At 43.2% G+C, this 22,482-nt stretch overlaps 1 protein-coding gene and 1 long non-coding RNA gene across 11 annotated transcripts in view; one reads left to right on the top strand and one right to left on the bottom strand.

The window, feature by feature from the left end:
• Positions 1-22,482, bottom strand: part of LOC116157172 (uncharacterized) — a 50,161-nt gene that overhangs the window by 2,436 nt on the left and 25,243 nt on the right. The window contains exons 2-8 of one of the 7 annotated variants that reach the window (XR_010383660.1): positions 16,846-17,656; positions 16,251-16,402; positions 15,852-15,906; positions 14,065-14,187; positions 13,017-13,181; positions 12,372-12,551; positions 11,763-11,853 (exon numbers count right to left, since the gene is read on the bottom strand). This is a non-coding gene — a long non-coding RNA (uncharacterized LOC116157172). Of the gene's footprint in view, positions 1-9,086; positions 9,506-11,762; positions 11,854-12,371; positions 12,552-13,016; positions 13,182-14,064; positions 14,188-15,851; positions 15,907-16,250; positions 17,657-22,482 lie in introns of those variants that run through there. The other 6 variants (XR_010383659.1, XR_010383663.1, XR_010383658.1 and 3 more) reach the window with 6 other exon arrangements.
• Positions 1-22,482, top strand: part of FRY (FRY microtubule binding protein) — a 361,507-nt gene that overhangs the window by 332,251 nt on the left and 6,774 nt on the right. For all 4 annotated transcript variants that reach the window (XM_064493224.1, XM_064493223.1, XM_010994182.3 and 1 more), the window contains 7 exons: positions 3,769-3,969; positions 4,531-4,692; positions 7,307-7,473; positions 8,904-9,093; positions 12,324-12,473; positions 13,599-13,697; positions 15,740-15,823. In XM_064493224.1, the coding sequence (XP_064349294.1) occupies positions 3,769-3,969; positions 4,531-4,692; positions 7,307-7,473; positions 8,904-9,093; positions 12,324-12,473; positions 13,599-13,697; positions 15,740-15,823 (1,053 nt within the window). The remainder of the gene's footprint in view (positions 1-3,768; positions 3,970-4,530; positions 4,693-7,306; positions 7,474-8,903; positions 9,094-12,323; positions 12,474-13,598; positions 13,698-15,739; positions 15,824-22,482) is intronic.

The following is a 22,482-nucleotide window of genomic DNA, read 5'->3' as shown; positions in this document are numbered from 1 at the left end:
TTTTTTTGTCATGTCTGTTCCTTTTCATCAAATAGCCTCAGAATGTACTGACTAATATATTTAAGGGTTTGCCTTTGAACTCTTCTGAATCTTTAAAAGGTGCTGTGTCTTTGCTATTAATTGCACATCAGCAGTGAAACAGGTCCTGATCACACGCACCTCTGGCTTAGTGAGCAGGATCAGGTCACATCACCTTTTTTTCCCAGCTGATGACCCCCATGCGTCTTCCCGTGACATTCCATAATTTTCCCACAAATAGAAATTTAGGCATTCCAAAAAAAAAAAAAAAGTGTTGAGGAGACCAAAGTTTTCACTGAATGGAAAGCTGTTTCAGAAATTGCATTTGTGATGTGTTACCAACTACATCATCCACCACTAAGAGGTTTGGAATATCTGGTGTTTGATACTGATTTTTCTCTTTGGGGTTTATGTATCTTTGTCATTTTTTTTTAAGTTGCATCTACGTAAGTATATATTGTTAGTATTGTTGCTGTTGTATTAAAACTAAGACAAGTGCACTTGAGTATCTGTAATATAATCATTTTAAATAGACCTCTTATTTGTTTTTCTGTCCATTCAATCTGCTTCCCAGGAACTTCAGGTAAGATGGTGCTATTTTTGGTTCGGATATGCTAGTAGATGTTTTGCATCATTGCAGATTTATAACAACATAATTGCTTTTTTCCTCCCGTCTAGAGTATGTATGCCTATTTGCGTATGTACACTGAGGTGTGTGTGTGATAGAAAGAAGTATTTTTCTTGGTTGCTCTAGAAGGGAAATGCTTTCTGAAGTATAAATACAAGGTAGTTTTAAAATCTTTCTGTGTCTAGTTCTGGAAGTTGCATGATTATATCTCATGAGAGAAAGTAAGTTTTTAAATACGATCCATAGAAATCCCGTAATTTCTGATCAGGCAGTTGTACAACCGGATTGGTTTTGTTGTTAAATTCTTTTGTTAAAGTTGAAGTCAATAAGCTTTATCTAACAATTTACCACATACACTTCCAATCAATTCCTTTCATTTTCCAGGAATTAGGAGCTATCTTTGTATGGTGACTATATAAGAAGTTTCATTCAAATGAGGACCCTTTTGCAAGTAAAAGAGGGTCTGGTAATAATTATACCCAGACAGCAGGCATAAACCAGGATTTTCCTGAGCAAACTGACCTATCATCACCCAGTATCTAGGCAATAAGGACTTACACTAAGTAGGAACATTTGGGGAAACATTTTGACCACAGTCCATCCATGTTCCTGCAACAATAATTCTTACTTGATGGAATTCCAATAAGAAAAAAAATTACTTCAAAGAATATTATTTCAACATTTCTAGAATATTGAGTTATTAATACTTTCTCATCTCACTAGAAATCCTGAGGGGTGATTTAAGTTTGATAACTGACACGTGCACATTGTCCACCCGGAAGAGTCAGCCATCTTCTAAATGTTCTCACACATAGAAAATCTGACTTAATCAGTAATACAGTTTTGGCTTTTAACCTCGTATGTAGCATAAAATGCAAATCTGACATTTGGTTGTGGGGGAGGTGGAGGGTGGCTCTCCCAGGAAGGGTATTCCTGTGCCATGAGAAGGCCAGCTGACTTTTAATCACCACTGACTTGCACGTCGGCAAGGCTACGGCACTGTTCCATCCCAGCCTCTCAGCCCCCACCAGGCAGACGATTTCAACACCTTTACTTCTAATGGAGTTACTGCATTCTCTGGCAGGACACCCAGATATTACTCCTGCAAAAACAGCTTCCCTGACTTCAGTTCCCACACCCGGTTGATTCAGGCTTCACCTGAGCTGTGGTCAGACAGCGGCAGTGGTCTGTGCCCAGCGCAGCGCTCTCTGGCCTCAGCTGTCTGTATTTGTCTGCAAGCTCCATGCAACCCAGGCTCAGTGTGGGACACTTCCAGAACTGCTGCCTGAGATAGTTCATCCAACCCATCCATTGATTTGGTGCCGGAGAATCAGTTGTGTGAATTTATGTTGTGTATCTGTACATTTCTCCCAGTGGTTTTCACATTCTTCTTTTTATTCTGTATTACACTGCCCTTTTCTTTAACTTCTTTATTTCTTCACACATTCCATTTTTTTTTCCTTCCCAGAACTCTTGCCTCTTCTACTTTTTTTTTTTTTTTCATTGAAATAGCTATTTTAAAATACCAGCTTAACAAAGCCTTTTCTACCAGGAAAAAAAATTATCTGATGGTAATTTATCACAGCATAAAAGGTACAGATACAGCTACAAAATATGGAAACCATATTCTCAGTTTTTCTCTTATAATCAAACAGTCCTAAAAACAATCATAAACATCAGAAATGGGGGTGGATAAAGATAGCAATTTCCATATCCAGAATGTGTGCAGGATTCTCACCTGCCGCCTTCCCCCGTGAATAGCCAAAACAGACTTGGGAAAAGCTAAGCATTTTTATAAGAGAGCTCTGTGAGAATGACCAGCTTCGTCTCATTGGGAACCAGAAAAAACAGATCCTTAAAACAAGAGGAAAATTAATACAATTAATGCTCATTAATTTTAATAGTAATTTACATCTCTCGCTGAAATTATATTATGATGCTACTTACTGAGCTCTCACCATAAAGTTATTTTATTTATTTCAGTGAACTGTCACTGTTTCAAATGACTAATAAATGACAGGATTCTGTGCTAGATTTTATTCAGATTACCTATTTGTTAATAGGTTAAAATTTGCTTACCAGTGGGCTGGTAGTATTTCCCATGTTTTATTCCTATAGAGAATAGCTTAACAGAGAGAAAAATAAAACCCAGTTTAGTTTTTAGAAAAAAAATTTTATGTTCGTCAAGTAAACTTAACATCTGATGGTTGTAGAGAAAGTCTGAAATATGCCTAAAATCTTTAACACTTACGTTGCCAGGGAGGGTATAGCTCAGTGGTAGAGTGCATGCTTAGCATGCATGAGGTCCTGGGTTCAATCCCCAGTACCCCCATTTTTTTAAAAAATGAAATAAAAGATTTTTTTTCAAGTTTAAAAAACAAAAACACATTGCCACTTAGCCTCGTTCTCAGTGAATTCAAATGTACAGTTTAGCAGTGACCCTTGGTACCAAGTCAGTTCATTCAGGCCCAAGGAGGGAATTATTTTCTATGTTGGGACACTTATTTAAAGATGAGCCTCACGCAAACCTTCAGCCTTGCTGCCCGGCCCCTGCGTAGTGCATGAGCGTCAGGCCGTGCCCAGCTGCTCTCTCATACTCTTAACTCTGCATTTGATCTGTGAAAACCGCTGTGGCAGAAAGGGCTGGAATGTTGACCTAATGCTCGTCTACATAATACCCAAAGGGCGTGGAATGTGCCACGAGCATAGCTCCCACTTCTCTTTCTGAAATCGGGACTAAAGAGGGGCGGGATGTGGGGCAGGAACCACCTCTTTGACGTTGTTTTACTGTTCAGTCTCTTTCTGACAGATTGTTGTTGACACAGATTATTTATAGTGTATCCCCACAAATCACCTTGTAAGAAAACAGAGTATGACCCACTAGGCCAAAGAAGAGTGTGTAGTCACGTCTGCCTAGGACTTAACATGCGTTTAGGTGGAAACAGTGCGCTCTTCACTGCTTCCCACATCATGGAAGCGAAAAGTCTGGTGCCCGGGGCCAGGAGGGCTTGAGGGCTCATCGTGAGAGCGCTTCTTTCTGAGCTGTGGCTAGCTGAAGGTGTGAAGGTGTGAGTGCAGGGAGGTTTCTGACCTAAACACAGCAGCTGATGGTGTGATTTCAGGGCGAGAGTATGGACAATTTCAACTGGGGAGTACGCAGGCGCTCTCTGGACAGCCTGGACAAGTGTGACATGCAGCTCCTGGAGGAGCACCAGCTTTCGGGAAGCTCTCCCAGCCTCAGTAAAATGAACCATGAGGATTCCGACGAGTCCTCTGAAGAGGAGGACCTCACGACCAGCCAGATCCTGGAGCACTCTGACCTAGTAAGTGGGAGCCCGCCCAGCCGCTCTTCCCAGGAGATGCCAGACTGCTTTCTGTAATTCAGGCAGCGCTGCAGTTTCCAGGTGCAGCTCGAGAAGCTTCCCACAGCAGCTAAACCAAAATCTGAAGTGTCGGGTGGTGTCTGAGTCTAACTGGCCTTTTCTCCGTAGGTTGCAAATGGAAACAAAAGCTGGGCTTTTTGATGAGCTCTGAGTGCCATCAAGTCTGTTCAGGCCTAGATTTTCCCCCAGTAACTTCTATTATGCTGGAATCTTTTTGGGAAAAAAAGAAAATCCTCAGACATCTGAAGTGTGAGGAAACATGGCAGGACAGACGTTTTGATGGGGCGATCTGGAAGTCAGGGTATTTGTGTTTTGGAGAGCGGCGCCGTCATACCAGGTTGCCGGCTGCCGCGCTTACGTTCTGTAGCAGTGAAGTGTGCAGGTGGAACTGTCAGTACCTAGCCACCACCAACCAGCCTGTGTGAGCTCGTGTGAAGACTAAAGTAGAGCCTCTAAAGACTCGAACATCACTCTGTTTTCTTCCCTTTGCTTTCTCCTCAGATCATGACCCTCTCCCCTTCTGAGGAGACTAACCCCATGGCATCGCTCACGACAGCCTGCGATCTGACCCCTGCTGACCCCCATTCCTTTAACTCCAGAATGACTGGCTTCAGTGCTGCTTTGCCTGATATGAACAACCTTCAGATCTCTGAGGGTTCAAAGGTGAGGAGATTTTGGCAATTGTTGACCGTCATTTTCTTAAAGAAAAAGCACTTCCAATTTTCTGAGCATTCCTAGCGGGTTAAACAAGTGGAGGGACCATCTTTATCTTTTCCTTTCTTTTTTTGGCACAATGGAGTTTGTGCACCTAAGCCCAGGTTTTGAAGTTGTTTTACTCTTACAGACTTGAGCAGCCACCTTCTTGTGGGTTGAAAGAGATTTGATTTGAGGTCCTTTTAAAATGAAACATTTTTGTGTTTTCCACGTAGTGTGAACACTGCTGATTAACAAATTGGTATGTGTCTGAGATCGCTGAGACTGAGAAACCCTTGCTTTGTCCTGACTTTTATAAAACAATATGCCAAGTGAGGTGTGGGTGTATGCATGTGTTGGGGGAAATTTTTTCCTACATAGGGACCAATTACACAATCTGTACATTGATTCCGTTTGGCAGACTATCAGAATTTTCAGTATCACAGTATTATACACAAAAGAGATTCACACAGAACAGTCCTAATCAGGCTCTCTGAGGAGAAAAGTAAGTTACGGACACAGTTTCCCTATTTAGAAGGTCAGCTTAAAGAAAAAAAAATCTAACTGTGTATTTCATTTAAAGTTTATTTTATCAAAATTTCAATAAAATTTCCTGTCTATAAAACTATTAACTCCCACACTGTTTTCACATATGTGCCCACATATATGCCCATTAGTATAGAATTTTATTTCCTTATATTAGAAATACCAAAATAACCTATTGCTGTTAGGATAAAGTTTTCTTTAACCTGAGTTTGGTTATGGTGTTGTAAATTTAAAAGTGAAAAAAAAAGAAAAAAATTTATAAAAATATATTATTTCTGATCCTTCTAATGGAAAAATCTAATACTGGCCATTTGTATTATTTTATAGTGCACTAAAAATATACCTGAGATCTAGCGAAATCTGCCCTTGGTTAGGGCAGACAACCAAATTGCAATCACTTAAAAATACTGAAGCTTAAGAAAGAATTATTTCTAAGACTGCCTCACTGCAAAAGGACTAGAACCAGGATTCTTAGAATTTGCAGTGTCCTTTTTTTGCCAAAAAAAAAAGGGGGGGGGCTATAAAGGAAATTTGTCTGAGATTAAAATGCCAGAATCTTAAGATTGAGAAATTAAATTTCATTGAAAGGACATCACAAAATAAGTGTAACATTTGACATGTCTCAGTCTTGCAATAATTATTTTCTCAATTTTTCTATTTTGAATGCTAAGTTGTATAGATTTCGCATACAGAGCCTTTCCTAAGTAGTAATATTTTCATGAACTCACGCAAAAATCTAATTTTCTCAAGGAATTCTGTCAAGAAAAGGTTGAGTCTAATTTCTGAAAAGCTATCTGTTTTTCAACATGAGCTAGGTTTCTGTAGTGTTTGGTGTACCTGTGATGTTTGAAAGAGAAGATAAAAGATATTTTTAAACGAACTCAGCCCACCCCCAATAGATTAAGTTTATACACACTGATAACCCAGCCCAATCACCAGAGGCCCGTCTTGTTGGCACCACTCTAGTTTTAAAAGCAGGAAGCAGCAGATATGGATAAGCCTCTGAAACGCAGTCTTTACAAGCAATTCCTTCAAAGACATAAGATACCCTATTTCCTTAACATATCTGTAAACATTCCTAATTTCCCTGTTAATCCTATACTCAAAATACTAAGCTGGTAGCCATATGTCAGCCCATGATAATGCCCTAATTCATAGATATGTCTCTTTTGCCTTGGTTTTGTTTTTGTTGTAAGAAAATGACTCACGGAACCCTGTACGTGTGATCTCTTCCTCTCCTCTTCTGCTCTGGGACGCAGTTGCCTTCCTTCCTCTCATAAAGAACAATCAGTTCTCCAGAGGGTTTCCCCCTGGCCCGCGTTCAAGCCCAGCCTCTTTTTCCATTCTACTTGCCACGTCTCTTTCCTGCCCCCGACTGATCCCAGCCCTGCCTGCCCTAGGGCCCTCTCCTCGCTGCTCTTTCCACGTGTCATAGCGAGCTGGGTATCTGTTAGAGTCGAGGGATGTTCCGCAGGGTAAAGCATGTGTGTATGTAGATCTCAGAAGGTTGTCCACATGGAAAGGCCTTTCAGCGTGGTGGGCTCAGTGCGTAACTGCGGATCACTCGTGCGCACTGCGGATAGGTATGGAGCCGTGACTGTCCCATCGTTTCCACGGGTAAGAGACCCTCTATTGGACGGCCGGCTTTGGCAGGCTGGGGTTGTACAATGGGAAGAGTTCCAAATCCAGAGATGGCGGTTCTCATCCCCGCTCCGGCCCTGCCTGTCTCCCTGGTATCGGACATGGCCCTTTCCCACGACGAACATCCATGTCTCGTCTATGAAATGTGGTGGCTGAACCAGGGGGGCCTCTAGGGTCCTTCCTAAGTTTAGCGTCTATACTCCATAAACATGGGTCAAAAATGGTAATCTACTGAGAGTCTCATTGGGAACGCTCCTGGAAAAGACTGGCAAGACACACTGGCTATACCGTAGCTAGAAGACACGGGCCCCCAGTTCCCGTTACGCTCAGGATTGCAGATCTTCCTGTAGATATTCTTACACATGGCGGGGGTTCTTTTCTCTTTCTGCGCTTCCAGGCTGACGCTGTCCCGGAGGAGGAGGACGCCACTGTGCATGAGGATGATCTGTCTGGCTCCATCAACGAGCTCCCGGCCACTTTCGAATGCAGCGATAGCTTCAGCCTGGACATGACTGAGGCAGAAGAAAAAGGCAGTCGGGCCCTGGACCAGTTTACTCTCGCAAGGTAAGGCAGCCCTGGGGCGCCTGCACCTATCACGTCTTACTGGGTTCGCTCTAACTCCAGCTAAATGTCAGGCTTGCACTGCTGGGACTTCCTAATGGAGTCCAAGTTGACATCTAACTTGGAGGGCTCTCGGTGCGATGGAATCATCTGACCCCAGTGGGGGGCCTCATGTGGAGCTGAAAAGGCTGGGCACGCAGGAACTCATAAAGCCCTAGAGTAACGCACAAAGCCAAAGAAGGGCCTGGGGACAGGGTCCAGGCCCTGTCAGCTCGGAAAATAAGCAAGCTTGGCAGGGCTTGGGAGCAGGGAGTTCTTTCCACTTTGAGTTAAGAGTCCAGAACAAGAGGCCCTTTATAAGCTAAATACCTACTCTTTGTTTAAGGGGGTGGCTTTCAGCCTCGTGGCTGACATTTCTGAGACTAGTGAGATCTAGTCAGAGAATATGAATAGAAAAAAATATAAAGAGGAATCAATTTTTTAAAAATCACTAATGCAGCATCTAGAATAAATCACAAAGGATAACGCTGCAGATGTACTGTAGCATCAGAGAAGAAAGCCAGAATCCTAAAACCACTCCTCTGAACGTTAAAAGTAAGAACTAAGTGAGAGCTTCTGCTATGGTGACCCCTGTCTGTCCGTCTAGGTGAAGCCTGGAGGAGGATGTGGCTTTGCACATTTTGTTCTTTTCTCTCCTTTCTTTGTACCTCACCTCTCTGTCTCATCCTGCATCTCTCGTCTTTCATTTCCTTCCCTCCCTCGTCCCCTTTCTTCCAGACATTTATGCATATGCACTCATTAATACTTTTCCTCCACAAAAGAGAAGTAAAAAGATTCAAAATTTTTCTCATCGTTTTTTTGTATAGAAAAGTGAAAAGAGGAAAGAGATAAATTAGGGGTTTGGGATTAACAGATACACATTACTATATATAAAATAACAAGGCCCTACTGTATAGCACAGGGAAGTGTATATGCAGTATCTTATAAGCTATAATGGAAAAGAATCTGAAATATATATATGTATACCTGAATCACTTGGCTGTACAGCTGAAATTAACATTGTAAATTAACTATACTTCAATCAAAAAAAATTAAATTAAAAAAAAAAAAACAGGAAGGACTGAAATGGCCAAACGAATGTTTACTGTGCAGGGAAAGGCCGGCAGGAAAGTGAGGGGCAGTTGCTGAAGGCTAAACAAGGTACCACATCTGTAGAAAGGAAATCAGAATTGGAGGAATCCAGAGATTCCAGAGGGGAAAATTCTGTTTCCTAGAGTCAAAGAATCCCGGAGCCTCCGAATGAAGGCCAGGTTCCCAGAGCAACCTCGGCGGGAGGAGCGGGCAGAAGGGGCAGCCTCGGGTGAGAACTCAACTCAAGCCAGCCAGCAGGGGGAAGGACGTCACTTTCTGACAGTCATTTCCATTTTTTCCAGCTTTGGGGAAGGTGAGAGGGGAGTCTCTCCACCCCCGTCGCCCTTCTTCTCGGCCATCCTCGCTGCGTTTCAGCCCACCACCTGTGACGACGCAGAGGAGGCCTGGCGCAGCCACATCAACCAGCTCATGTGCGACTCAGACGGCTCGTGTGCTGTGTACACGTTCCACGTGTTCTCCTCGTTGTTCAAGGTACGCGCTTGCCTGGGTCGGAGGGCTCTCAGGTAGCCAGCTGGCTGTCGGCTAGTGCTGGGTTTATCCAACTCTCTTCCAGTCACCTGGCTTTATCATTCCTTCTGTTAAACCTTCTTCTACTCAGCCTCCCCAGACTGGCCTTGTGGGGATGCTGCCGTCAGTGGTCTGGGCCGCCATCCTGCCTTTTATTGACGTCACCTGTCCCAGGCAGGCAGCCATGACTTCGGGACCACTGAGTGGTATCTTCTGCCAAGCCCATCCTCCTCCTCTTTGCGCCACGTCCTCTCCTGTAGCTCTTTTTTCTCCATCATTTGTGTTCTTCCTTTCCTTGTCTTCTAACTCCCGCTCCCCATGAATTCCTTAAGCATGCCAGCTGTAGCTGTGAACACTTGCTTACTCTCCTTAGCTGCTACTAAACAGATGAAAGGTCATTCTTTGCTCCTATGTGAACCACAGCCCAGCTAGTCTCTATAGGGTCTTTGTGCAAATTGGAAACAAATGTCCCGCCCTGCAAGGGTTGCAGTACCACACGTGGCCAGCAGAGGGCAGGCTGGGTGTCAACCACAAGGAGTTCTGTGTAGCAGCCTCGCGTGTGGACACCTTCAGATTTCACTTGCTCCCCCATAATACACTTACAACGACTACTGAAGTAGACATGGCGGGAGCTCGACTTCTGATTGGTGGTTGAAAGTTTATAACATGCCTTGTTATAACTAGCCCTGTGTGCCCTGTCTGAAGCTGATATGGACTAGGGGAAAAGGGCAGTGCTGGAAATACTACTCAGCCATGAAGATGAGGTTACAGGAGATTGAACTCAGGGCTGGAGGGACTGTTAGGCTTGAGACAGAAAATAATGGGCTGCTGAGAAGTAAGAATTCCAGAAGCACCCCAACACAAAGCCAGAGTGAAATTTAAAAACAGACTACCAGAAAGCTATCATTTGAGGTAAATATAATTGTTAAGGATTCAGGAGCAGAGAAATTTATTGTATTTACACTGTTCTAAAGTCTATTTTTAAATAATGGTTAATAATGTATATTTCAGTAATTGTGGTAATTTTTGTGTTACAGTTACTAGACTCTCCATGCTCAGTGTTACCGTCCTGAGCAGCCCTCTTCCCTCTGCCAAGAGCGGTCCTCTCTCCTTGTCCCTCAGCTGTACTCCCAGGGACACGCAGATCCCTGACTGGATGTCACTTCAGTCAGTGAAGGCTTCCCTTCCTGCTTTCTCCCCCCTGTCACTTGGGACCCGAGCACATGGTGGCTGCATCTGTTTCCTTGTCACACTGCACTGGGATCACCTGTTTAGGTGTCTGTCTCCCCCAGAGAAGGCAGGTTATGGGATCATGCTTTGATTCCCCAGCTGTTGGCACAGTTGCTCTGCTCAGTAAATGCAGTAAAATGGGGATGTTTTTAATATAAACCTTAAACGTACACCTTCTGACTTAATGCCAGGATAGCAACAGGTTGTCATATGAGCAGGGACATGGGACTGGACCGTGGCAGGGGCAGATAGACACAGACACTGGGGTTTGGCTTATTTTCTCATCAGTGTATCGGATCAATTCCTTAGGAGCTTAACTGCAGTAATAATACAGATGTGTACCTCCTAGTTCAGTTTTTAAGAACTTTCTCAGCTACCATCAAGTGCTCTGTGATTGAGAGCAATACTGGTAGCAAAATCAGTATTAATCAAATATGCTGGGAATGAAACACACTTCAGACGTGCAGTCTATTAACCTCTCATCACATCCTCACCATGTCTATTTACTGTTTTTCAACCTTTTCTTGTGAGTCTGCACCATGTTTCCCTGTTTGGTTGGATTCTGGACAAAGTACAGAGGAGGTAATTGCAAGAATAACTTGGTTTTAAAATCAAGGAAATGGTTTCTAATGTCCAGCATGGACATCGTTCCAAGTGTCTCACTGTGTTTCCTTCCCATTGCTCCTGTATTAGAATATTGTCATTTGGTCACACACAGTGCCACCAAACTGTGATATTTTTATCTGGAAGTCACATGTGGCTCTGAGTTCCCTGAAAAATCTAGCTTCTCAGTACAATACAAAATAAACCCAAATCTCACCGTTTCCTTGGATAAGACGGAAGGAACCATAAGCTATTTGGAGGACCTGGATCACATGGCATTTCCTGTGTCTTTTGGCTGTAACATTCTGTTGTGTTTTTTTTTAACTGCACATAAACTAACAGCACCATAAAGACATATGGATGTTATGCCCTCCAGCAAGATTTGCAGATATATCAAATAGAAAGTAAATAATATGCCATGTGGTTGGCATTTTTCTAATAAGGAACCAAGAGCCTGCTGCTGTGTGGGGGACCTGCTAACTTCCCCAGAGCAGGGCCGGGCGGATTTCTCAGGGACTGGATTCTCCAGTTTAGAAGGCATGACATCTCTCTGGGGAAAGCCAGTGCCCAGGACTGGAATTATTTTTTGGTTAACTATTTTGTTCTTTTTGTTACTGTGTTAGAAGCTGGAGCTAAAAGTGGTCTCATTTTGGCACTGACCCAGGCACAGTGAATCAGATTCTTCCTCAGTGTGGTTTTTGACCAGACAGCAGAGGACGAGTAGGACCGTTCAGGGAGCATTACGGGTTGAGGGGAGGAACGCGAACTTGGAACCAGGCTCCCCTTCCCCCGTTACTTACCAGTTGTGTGTCCTTGAGTGAGTCCTTTAATCGCACTTAACCTCAACGTCTTCACCTGGCTGGGAGGCTCAGTGGGTTGACGGACTCGAAGCTGTAAGACAGAGAGACCCCAATCTCACGTGCTGTCCCAGGGAGAGGGGTCCCATCTAGAATTTACCCTGTAATTCTTCAGAAGGCCCCATGTTAGTACTCTGTCCCATGGAAACAGAAAAGGTTTATCCCGTGCCCTGTTTCCTCTCATCCACGTTGAAGTCATCTCAGGAATCCTCACACTAGGACTCACGCTGCTGACCGGCACCGACCATCCACAGAAAGCAAAGCAGCATTTATGTAAAAGATTATACGAACGTCCACAACTGAGAAATGGCATTTTAGGCAGAAATTTTGTCCTCACCGAGTGATTATTTACTTAAGACCAACATTCACTCTGCCTCTGTCACCTCCCTCGCTACACGGAGAACCTGTGCTCATTTGATATTCTTATAAAGATTAAAAAATAGCTTTTTCTAGTACGTGAGTTAAAATGTGGCCTTTACAAATAATGATCATTTTGCCTTTCAGAATATTCAGAAAAGGTTCTGCTTCCTAACCTGTGACGCAGCCAGTTACCTGGGAGACAACCTCCGGGGCATCGGATCCAAGTTTGTCAGCTCTTCCCAGATGCTCACCTCCTGCTCCGAGTGCCCCACGCTTTTCGTGGACGCTGAGACTGTGAGTACCCCAGGCCTGCTGCTGTGGCCAAAGGCCTGCCCAGGAACTTCAGGGACGCACGTGTGTGTTGTGGTTTGTCTGAAAGACAGTTTGAGTGTGAGCGAGCAGCACTGTGTTGCAATACTGGTCCCAGAGGCCTGGGTCGGCCCAGGCCAAGGCATTCACTGCAGGGAACCAGGAGAAAATCCACCTCTGTGCTCCCTGCATGTCCTTGGCGCCCCCTTTGATGGCTCTAATGGCTGTGAACATGGTAAGCGAATCCCCCAGAGTGGACCTCACCCTTCCCCCCGCCACCCGCTCCCCGGCCACCTCCCCCGGGCCAGGCTGGCCAGCCAGATGGGTCCCCAAGGGGCAACGTGTCATCACTTTCCCTACTTCCAAGAGAATGACTGCCCTCTGGGTGGATTCACCCAGCCCAGCCACAGATGATGAGTTTAAAGGCTGTTTAAAACGGTCTCTGGCTGACAGCTGCCTCATGACTGTATAAATACAGTGCTAACCTTGCAAGGCAGGCAAGCTCTGGAGGGCACGTTACCTCCTTACCTGCCCTGTGCACACCACAGAACCATCGCATGTGCTGAGTGACTGCTGAGGTTTAGAGTCAATGAGGATGTGCTTAGATTTTAAGTCTCTGAAGAGTCGGTCTGTCCAAGAACTTGGTTGGTGGCTGGCTGTCTTGCAGCAAGGAATACAACATGAGAAGTCATTCTGTGTTAAGGGATTTAAAGTACAGATTAAATACAAAATCAGTCTGCAAATCTATTTGGGGGTCCGTCTTCACATTACTCGGAGTATTACTGGGTGAAGATACTGGAGTCCATGCTTAAAATTGGTACCTTGTCTTAGTAAGTGTTTCTGTGGAATGCTTGCTAAGATTTGTCTGTATTTTTCCCGTATCAGTGTAGACATTTTTATAGGAGATTTAGATTAGCCAGTTGTATTCAAATGCAGGTGCAGGTGATAGTGGAGCAAAACTACAAACTGCGCAGCTTATTAAAATGGCTGCCACAGCCCCCACTTCACATGACGTCTGACGTTACTTCTCTCGTCTAGCTGCGTAGCTGCGCCCTGGTCTGGGTCTCTCTCTAGTAGCTGTTTTAATACCAAGTGTTTTCCTCTCTTTAGCTCCTGTCTTGTGGACTTCTGGATAAGCTCAAATTCAGTGTTTTGGAACTGCAAGAATATCTGGACACCTACAACAATAGAAAAGAGGCCACTCTCTCGGTAAGCTCTTACGTTTCTGTGCGTGTCCATTTAGTTAAAACCAAATGAACCCAACCACTATGAGCTCTTGGGAGGCAGTGTGATTAACCTAAGAGAGGCTCTTTTGTGAGAACACAGACTGCCTCTATTCCTCTGGTAAGGATTACATTCCAATTTAATGGTGGTAGAACGCTCAATAGTATGGATTCTATTAAAATAATTTTCTACAAAAGAGAAATTTTCCAGCTTTCAATTTCCACTCCATTATTTCCCTACCAAGAAATTGGGGAGCGTGAGTATCTGCCTAATGTCACTTTATCAACGTTATAACTTTTCTTTTCTCAGAAATTTAAAATTGTTCATTACTTCCTTCCAGGGTTAGCCTCACCCAAAACTAGTTGAGGTGGATCCCGGCTGTCTCCTCCTCTTGGTAGCTGTTTCTCGCTGACTCCATGGCTTCTCTTGGCCTTAGCTCCTGCTCTTTACTTTTTCCTCCCTTCAAAGATCTAAACTGTAAAATATTAGAGACAGAGGTGGTCCAGTGGGGGAAGGGTATAGCTCAAGTGGTAAAGCACATGCTCAGCACCCAAGAGGTCCTGGGTTCAATCCCCAGTACCTCCTCCAAGCGGAAATCAATGAAGAAACCTAATCACCTCCCCCTTGTAAAACAATACAAGAAGTGGTCCAGAAACCATCCATGCAAACCCCCGATCCATGATGCAAATAATCATGTGGAATTTCTAGGGAGCACTTCCTGTCATATACTGAGCACTATAAAAAGAGCATGGATTTTGAAGTCAGATGGACTTGAGTTCAGATTGCAGCTCGGCCAGCTAAGGATGAGTGACCTTAAATAAGTTGCTGACCGTCTCATCTCAGGTTCACCATCTGCGAGGCAGTGATAATAGTAATTAACTTGCAGAATGGTTGTAAGGATATAACCATCATCACAGTCGTAGCCCCTGTCATCTCCTGAGTTCCCTTCTATGCGCCCAACAACCTGATAAGAGTTACATCTCTTATATTAAATCATGTAACACTTACAACTACCCTGGGAGCTGCTACTATTATTCTCGTTAGCTGGGAGGTAGAAGAGTAGTATTGAAACCCAGGTCTGTGGGATTTAAAGGTCCATGCTCTTAACCACAACACAATACTGCCTTTAAAATAGAAATAATATATGTAAACTACCCAGCACAAGTGCCTCCTACACAGAAAACGTTCACTGTAAAGTTCCTGGGCTTTTGTTTATTGTTACTGTCATTACTTAGCTCGTGACCTGTCAAAGGGAGAGAGTTCTGACTTCCTGCTGCAACTGTCCCCTTTGTCTTCTCTTTCTGTGGCTCTTTTGCTGTCACTGTTTTCCAGCTTCTCAGTCATCAGTTCATAAAAGTAATCCTTTCATTCTGGGTGGTGAACGAGCCAGTCTTCCGACGTCAAGTGTGAATTTTAGTTCTTCAGTGCCTGCTGTCTTCTGCCCAGAGGTTCCTTTCACATCTGTATTAGTTACTAACCCAGATACTTAAGACTGGCAGAATCTCTAAGCAGCTGGGCTATTATAATAATATATTATAATGTAATATATTATAAATAGCCCTTCTTACAGGGAAAGAGGCCTTCTCCATAGGCGCCACCGCAATACAACAGAGAGGAAGGGGCTCCAGGAGTCGGGTTGCGTTGTCCAGAACTACCCAGCCTGCGAGGAAGTGTAGGCCCCACCTCCTAATCCCAATCTTATGAAAGGTTTCTAACCATCTGTGACTTTGTTTTAATTTATACATAAATTAGGAATGGTCTGGTGAAACCATTCTTCAAGGTGATGCATCACAGTGTTGAAATTATAAATGTTGACATTTTTTAATAACCATTGCTGAACCCATAGAAACAGGTATTTTTATTTCAAATTGTTAATCTTTAACCAAAAATTTTTTTCAAAAAGTCATTTTAGCCGAATTTTGTTTACTGTGATTAGAAGCATAAGCTATCTTCCCTGACAGAATTGATGGTAAGAGTACTCTTAGGACATCACTGTATTTACCTGCGTCTGTTTCTCTCTCTAACAGTGGCTTGCAAATTGTAAGGCAACATTTGCAGGGGGATCAAGAGCTGGAGTCATTACCTGTCAGCCAGGCGACTCAGAAGAAAAGGTAATAATAAAAGCCCGTTGGAATTTACCTTTTCTGTGCTCTGACTTGGTGTGTTCATTCTGATCCACCCAAGAAGCGTGGAGCTTGAAAAAGGAAGAGGCAGAATGAGTCTTACCATACATTCACGTGACACCTGTAGAGTAAGACAGAATGACATTCAACAAGCATGACTGTGTGTTGATGGGATCTGGGGTGGGTTCTTCCTTTTGGAAAAGCAGACGTGTAAAAATAACCTTCCTGCTGGACACTAACTATACTAACCGTTTCCTAATAAATCTATTCTTCGTTCAGAATATAAAGCCAAATGTCATTAATTCTTCACTACACCACTTAGTTCCTTCAATGAAGACAGTCTTTATTGACCTTCCAGCAATCACTCAAAAGAAGTTCTAAACGAGAAAAAAAAAATCGGTTTCAAAGTACACACCTCAGACCAGTTGGCTTGTAGATGTCTGCCATACTGTAAAGGCAACTGGGCAGAAAAGTGTGAACAGATTAAAATCATTCCTTCTGCAGTTGCTCCCGTGTGGCCCCCATGGTGGATACACTCATGAATTCTGCTCTGGTGGAGTTTCTGATCTGTTCAGGGAGACAGACATTAATCAAAGAGTCATACGTGTGTAAACTGTTAAGTGCCATTAAGGAAAAGACAGAACAGTAGGCATGAAAGAATATAGCAAAAGAACCTGACCCCGTGGGCGGGCGGTTCTGGGACGGCTTCTCCACGGACATGCCATCTAAGCAGAGATCTCAGCCACGAGCTAGAGCTCCCCAGGTGAAGGGGTGGGTGGAGAGCCTGTGTCAAGGCCCCTGGGCAGGAGTATGGAAAGTGATGGGAGAAAAAGTGGAGCAGAGTCTGAGGAGGCTGGCAGAAGCCAGACCATGCAGGGCTGGGGTGCGAACCTTAGCAGCAGTGGTAAGTAATTCCTTGTTTTACCAGGCGGTTGTGATTCCATCTCCCGTGGAAATGGACTGAAGTGGAGAAGAGTAGATTTGAGAGGATGAGTTAGGAGGCTACTGACCGGTCAAGGCAGAGAAGGTGGTGGCACCTTGGGATTACAGTGTCACACCTAGAAGAGCAGGTCAAACTGTGCATCCTCCAGAGTATGAGAATGCACCCTCAGGGCTGGCCCTGAGGAGAAATGACAGTGTCACACCATTTAAGTATGGCTCTCATGTCCAGAGTTGGTAGAGATACTTCTCTGATTAGAGCTACCATTTGGCTTCCATCCCAAAACAAAACCCAACAAGTGTTTGACCTCAGAGCACGGCTTACCCTCCAGTGATTCACTCCAGCTCTCTTTTTTGTCAGATTCTCTGTCTTCTGGATGAGTTTGATGTTGCCAGTTATTCTGAGCATCCTTTGTGTGGGGACAAATGGAAGGGGGACAGGAAATGAGCTTTAATTCAAAGAATCTGTGTCTGGACATAAATTGCAAAGCTAACATGCCCAAAATGATTCCACATGTACATTCTAGTTCAGGGAAGTGTGGACTTTATGGAAGGATTCGTACTCGGCTTATTAAACCTAGCAACGTAAACCCTTGAGCAGTTAGAGACGTCAGTCGGCCAGAGCGAGTGACCACGTAGACAGGCACATGGCATCTTCCCACCCCGAGCCCTGCCCCGTCTGGTCTGGTCTTTGCCCGTAGCTGATTTCTCGTCATTCTTAACAGGTGACATAAGTGAGAAATGGCTATCATACTGTTTGCAGAAAAGGATATAGCTCTTTGCTGGGTGTTGAACATTTGTTTTCTGATTTTTCTTCTGTTGTCAACATGAAGTTGCAGACATCAAATTAGTGAGGAAGGTGACACACTGGTGGCCTGTAAGCTGTAAGCAATTCACAGATGTGTTTTATTTAGCTTGTACAATTTTTTAATTGACCCAACATTTAAAAATTAAAATTGTTCATACATACACTCAAAACAGCATTTCTGGCATCTCTCAAAAAAAAAAAAAAAAAAAGCTAGCAACATGGGGCCTGCCTTTGTAGAGTCCAGCAATGACCCTGAGCTAACTATTGACCACCCCTCCACTGTCCCCTCAGCACACTGAGTCCCTGACCCTGCTGGCAAGAGCCAGATGCCAGTCATCACGATGCTGGACTGGCGTTTTCTGTAAAATGGAAACACGGGCCTCTGTACCTTAGGCCCCAAAACGGGGACATGAAAGCTAAACACCAAGAGCTGTCTGTTTCCAGAAAAACGGGAGTGTTCTCCTCTGCCTCTGCAAGAAAATAAGATGCGAGCACCTGTGTGCAGAGCTCACGCTGACGCGGAGGCAGGGAGAGAAGCCACAGTGTGTGTGCAAGACAGCGGAACAAACGGTGTCCTAAGAAACGTGTCTCTAATACGGGAGAAGTATCTGAGGGATGGCTTTTTTTTCCTAAAGACAGGTGTGATCAGTAAAGGATTTAGGCTTGCTGGTGATTACGGTACCAGCCCTCCTAGAGTGAGGCGCGTCGCACAGTGCATAGGATGTAGAACAAGGCAGGCGACCTGAGTCGCACGTGCCATGAGCACAGCTCCGCTCATGGGCAGACACCGCTTTCCCTGGGGTTTCTCAGCCTGCGCCTGGAGGAGAGAGGGATCTTGTTATGACTTGAAACCAGCACTCCTGATTAAGGATTGTGGTTTCCCTTCTCCATCTCCCACGGGATTCACTCTGGAGCGGCTACTGCTGGGTAGTTAAGTTCCCGGAAACGCAGGAGGGGTGAAGCCTCTGGGCCCTGGGCTCTGGGTATCGGCCCTACCGCCAGTCAGCAGAGCTTGCCTCCCCTGTCCTGCAGAGCTGGCCCTGGGGCAGCTGGAGAGGCTGCCATTTCAACTGTTAGAAGTGATTTTAGTTCCTCTCTACAGCTGTTTCTGAGCGCTACTTGAACATTTGACTCTTTGGACTCAAATACAATCATTTATATTTAGTCCCACCACATTTTATCTTATTATAGTCAAGCCACCATAGAGTCTTTCTGGACACTAACCTTCGTAGTTGTGTATTTCCCACCCCTGCCTAATCCATGAAGGAGAGTAGCCTGCAACCTCTGTTCTTCTACCAGCTGAACAAGCTACATGTTGAACAAGACAAGATGTTTCCGCAGCTAAATTGCAACCCATTAAACATCATCCTTCAGATACAATCAGTCTTTTGCTGTAAGGAATCCTCTTTCCTGTACTGACTAAGGAAGTGTCTGCTGAAGCAAAAGTTTTCTTGAAAATAGCAAATACCTCAGTCTGTATAATCTGTATGATAGGGTTAAAGGTATTTATCTTTCAAAGCTTTGAAAGATATTCATGGCCAAGGTCAAAAAAATTTACTCAACAAACATAACACAGTAGTCATCAGTGTTCTAGAGCCAAATGGTTTTAGCAACAGGTGATTAGCATTGTTCACACCTGCTTAGGAGATGGCATGCGTCTGTTTTACTGAGTAGGAAAGCTTCAATATTTGGCTAGATTTTCCAAATGTTTTCTAGTTTAGCTTAAACCAGTGACTTTCAGAGATTAAACATGATGAAAATTATAGCTTATATGGTATATACTGAGGCCTACTTTCTCAGATTTTTACCTAACTGGCTATATCATAAGCATAGAACTCATTTCAGAGCAGAACACAGAGGAACAAGTATGGCTGTGCTATTGTTAATGATCAAGAACTAGATTATTCCAGGTTCATCCGTTTTTTCAAAATTTGGGGGGGGGGAGGCAGGTAATGAGGTTTATTTATTTATTTTTAGAGGAGGTACTGGGGATTGAACTCAGGACCTAATGCATGCTAAGCATCTCTTCTACCACTGAGTTATACCCTCCCCCCTTATCAATTTTTAACATCTTGATTTTATTTTTCTCATTTTGGGGAAACATACCTCTAAATCCAATATATAAATCAAGCTATATCAGGAGTACAGGAAGAGGGCTTGAAGAAAATCCTTGTGACCAAATAAAACAGTGACATTCCCACATTTTCAAAAGAATCTTAAATCACCAAAACATAGCTACATCTATAAAGACTTCTAAAGGGATTATTTTCAAAGCCCGGACACAGGAAAACCTCAGCACGGCGTCAGGGTGGGGAAGTTTCAACATTTTCCTTGAAAGGCATTGCTCACTATTTTTTGGAGCTCTAATGAAAACTAGGTCCCACCCTGTGGCCTAGGAAAGGATTCTGAGATAATAAATATCAACGTGGCTTGGACTAGCTACCGAATAAGGAAAGTTTAAGGAGGACCCTGAGAACTAGTGTTCGTCAAGTTGGCCATCTCCCAAGAAACACAATTTTGTGCCCTGACCACTGAGTGGGAGGAATTTATTGACAATGAAATTCCTTAGCACCAAGCTGGAGTCAGAAAGTCTCATCTGCCTTCATTGAACAGAGAGCTTTTTGCTTTAACGGATTTCATGACCTTCTTGGATTACAACCTTATTTTGGAAAACAGTAAAAAGATAGCAGTTTTCTTCACGCAAGACCATGTAATTTACTCAGCACTTGCTTCATTCCATGCTTCTGAAAAGTAAATTCCATGGGAGAAGCAGCTATGTGCTAATAAATTGCATACTAAATGTCTCAATCAAATTTGATGTTTTCTAAAAAGTCTTCACACTGGAAACTCTGTACATGTAGACTTAAGACTCAGGTCCTGAACTCCTTTCTTGTGTTAACACTGTCTTTCAGTACATAAGGTTTGGTTATAAAAACATCTAGCATAGTTAGTTTTCTTGAAAATAGTAAACACCTCCAGTTGTGTAGTCTATTTCACAGATTTAAAGGTATTTGTCTTTCAAAGCTTTGAAGATATTCATGGCCAGGGTCCAAAAAACTACTCAATAAACATAATATAATAGTCACCAATGTGCCAAACCCACATGGTACTAGTAACAAGCGAGGTCAGGAAAGACCCTTGGAGTACAGGGGTAGGGAGGTGGGAATTGGGATGGGAGCTGTTATTGGTGATGCTTTATGTTTGAAAATACCAATAAATAATCTGATAGCTTTTTTTAATGCAGTGTACCTTATGTTAAGTACAATACATTAAACTGGTGATAACCTAGAGATTTTTTTTTATAAAGAGCTTTAAAATAAGGGGCTTTTTTTTTGGTCAAGGATTAGAAAAGCTAGACAGGTCCTTAAATATTTTGAAAATCCAGAACCAGACATATTGATCCATGATTAGGAATGGCCAACTTGATTTTTTTTTAATATTCTGTCAAGTTGTGGTAATCTCTTTCCACATAACCAAAGTTTCCTTGAACCAATTCTGTGGTTATGATATGGTAACACCAAAAACTGGTAGCCATAGTTGAACATGGCCCAGTTACAAAGTTATATTATTCTAGACTAATCATCAGTTCTAGATTACTTTTAGAAATTGTCTACTGGGGAAGAAAATTACACAAAAAAAATGCAAGAAAATTACTTGTATCTCACACTTGTTTGGGAACATATGGACAATATGCAGTCCTTTGAAATAACAATATTAGCAGTCCTATAAAACAGTCTCAATGTGGAAGGCAATCTGACTCCAAAGAAAAAGCCACTTAAATTATTAGTTATATTCCAGGCTAATTGGATAGTCATAGTTTAGTAGATATGAAGCCAAACATATTAAAGGCTCTGCCTTAACTAACACTTAGCAATAGTCTCATTTGTTTGGGGCTGTAGTTCTTTCAAATTAAACAGCTGGTCTCCTCATAGTTTTACTGTGTTCAAATATTATGGACATGTAAACAGTAAAATCTTCAAGCAAGACAAGTTTTGACTTCTGGTCTCCAAGGCTGACAAAATCTAAACCAACTAATCTAAAAGATCACAGGTTACATTTTTCAATGACAGGTTTCCCATTACGGCTTGTTCCTAACTGGACCGCTGCGCATGCTGAATGGGTACAACGTTTGCAACCACTTATCACGTTGGGGCAAGCGATGCTAATACTGCTGACGGTTCTGCTCTCGGACGAGGGCATGCTTTCTGTTGCATGCGTTACACTGACCCTGTACTTTCTTTCCTTTCCTTTGTTTCCTGTGCCATGCTTGCTGTGTAGCAAATGGAATCTCTTGCAGTAAGTTAACTTTCTTTCATATTCTTTGTCCACTTAGGCATGGACCCATAACAAATCTTATTTTTACTGTTACTGTTAAATCTCTTAGCGTGCTTTCCCTTTTTCATTTCCTTTTATTTGGTAGGCCTGAGACACGTAGTTTATTAGCATTCTGGGCTACCTTCCTCCCAAAGGAGAAACCTATGTTGCTATGGACTCCCATGCTATCAGGGGAATATTTGTAGTAATAATGACCATTGTCTGACACTTAGGAAAGTCAGTTTCATAGCTAGGTTTCACCCTAAATTGTGAAAGGTAATATTTTGTTTTTAAACAATCCTTTTTTTTTTTTTTTATCTGCAAGTCTCTGGAAGCTGTCTTTTACTCCAGATTTGGAAAGCTTTCTATAAAGAAAAGTTTAAGTGATCATCAAATAAAATATTTTACTGAAACAACCAAAGATCTGGTTTGGGTTAACGAGTGAGTGTAGCTACTTCTTTAAACTTAGGCTGGATCCCGGCATTGAGATAGCAAAGAAATCTGAGCAGAACTGATTTTTCTCCTAAGGGCCAAGGACAGAGGAGAAAGAAAACCTCATTCAGCAGGCTTAGCATGAACTTTAGTA

Source organism: Camelus dromedarius, chromosome 13 (genome assembly GCF_036321535.1).
Source record: "Camelus dromedarius isolate mCamDro1 chromosome 13, mCamDro1.pat, whole genome shotgun sequence".
Taxonomy (NCBI): domain Eukaryota; kingdom Metazoa; phylum Chordata; class Mammalia; order Artiodactyla; family Camelidae; genus Camelus; species Camelus dromedarius.
This window is presented reverse-complemented; position numbering and strand designations above follow the sequence as displayed.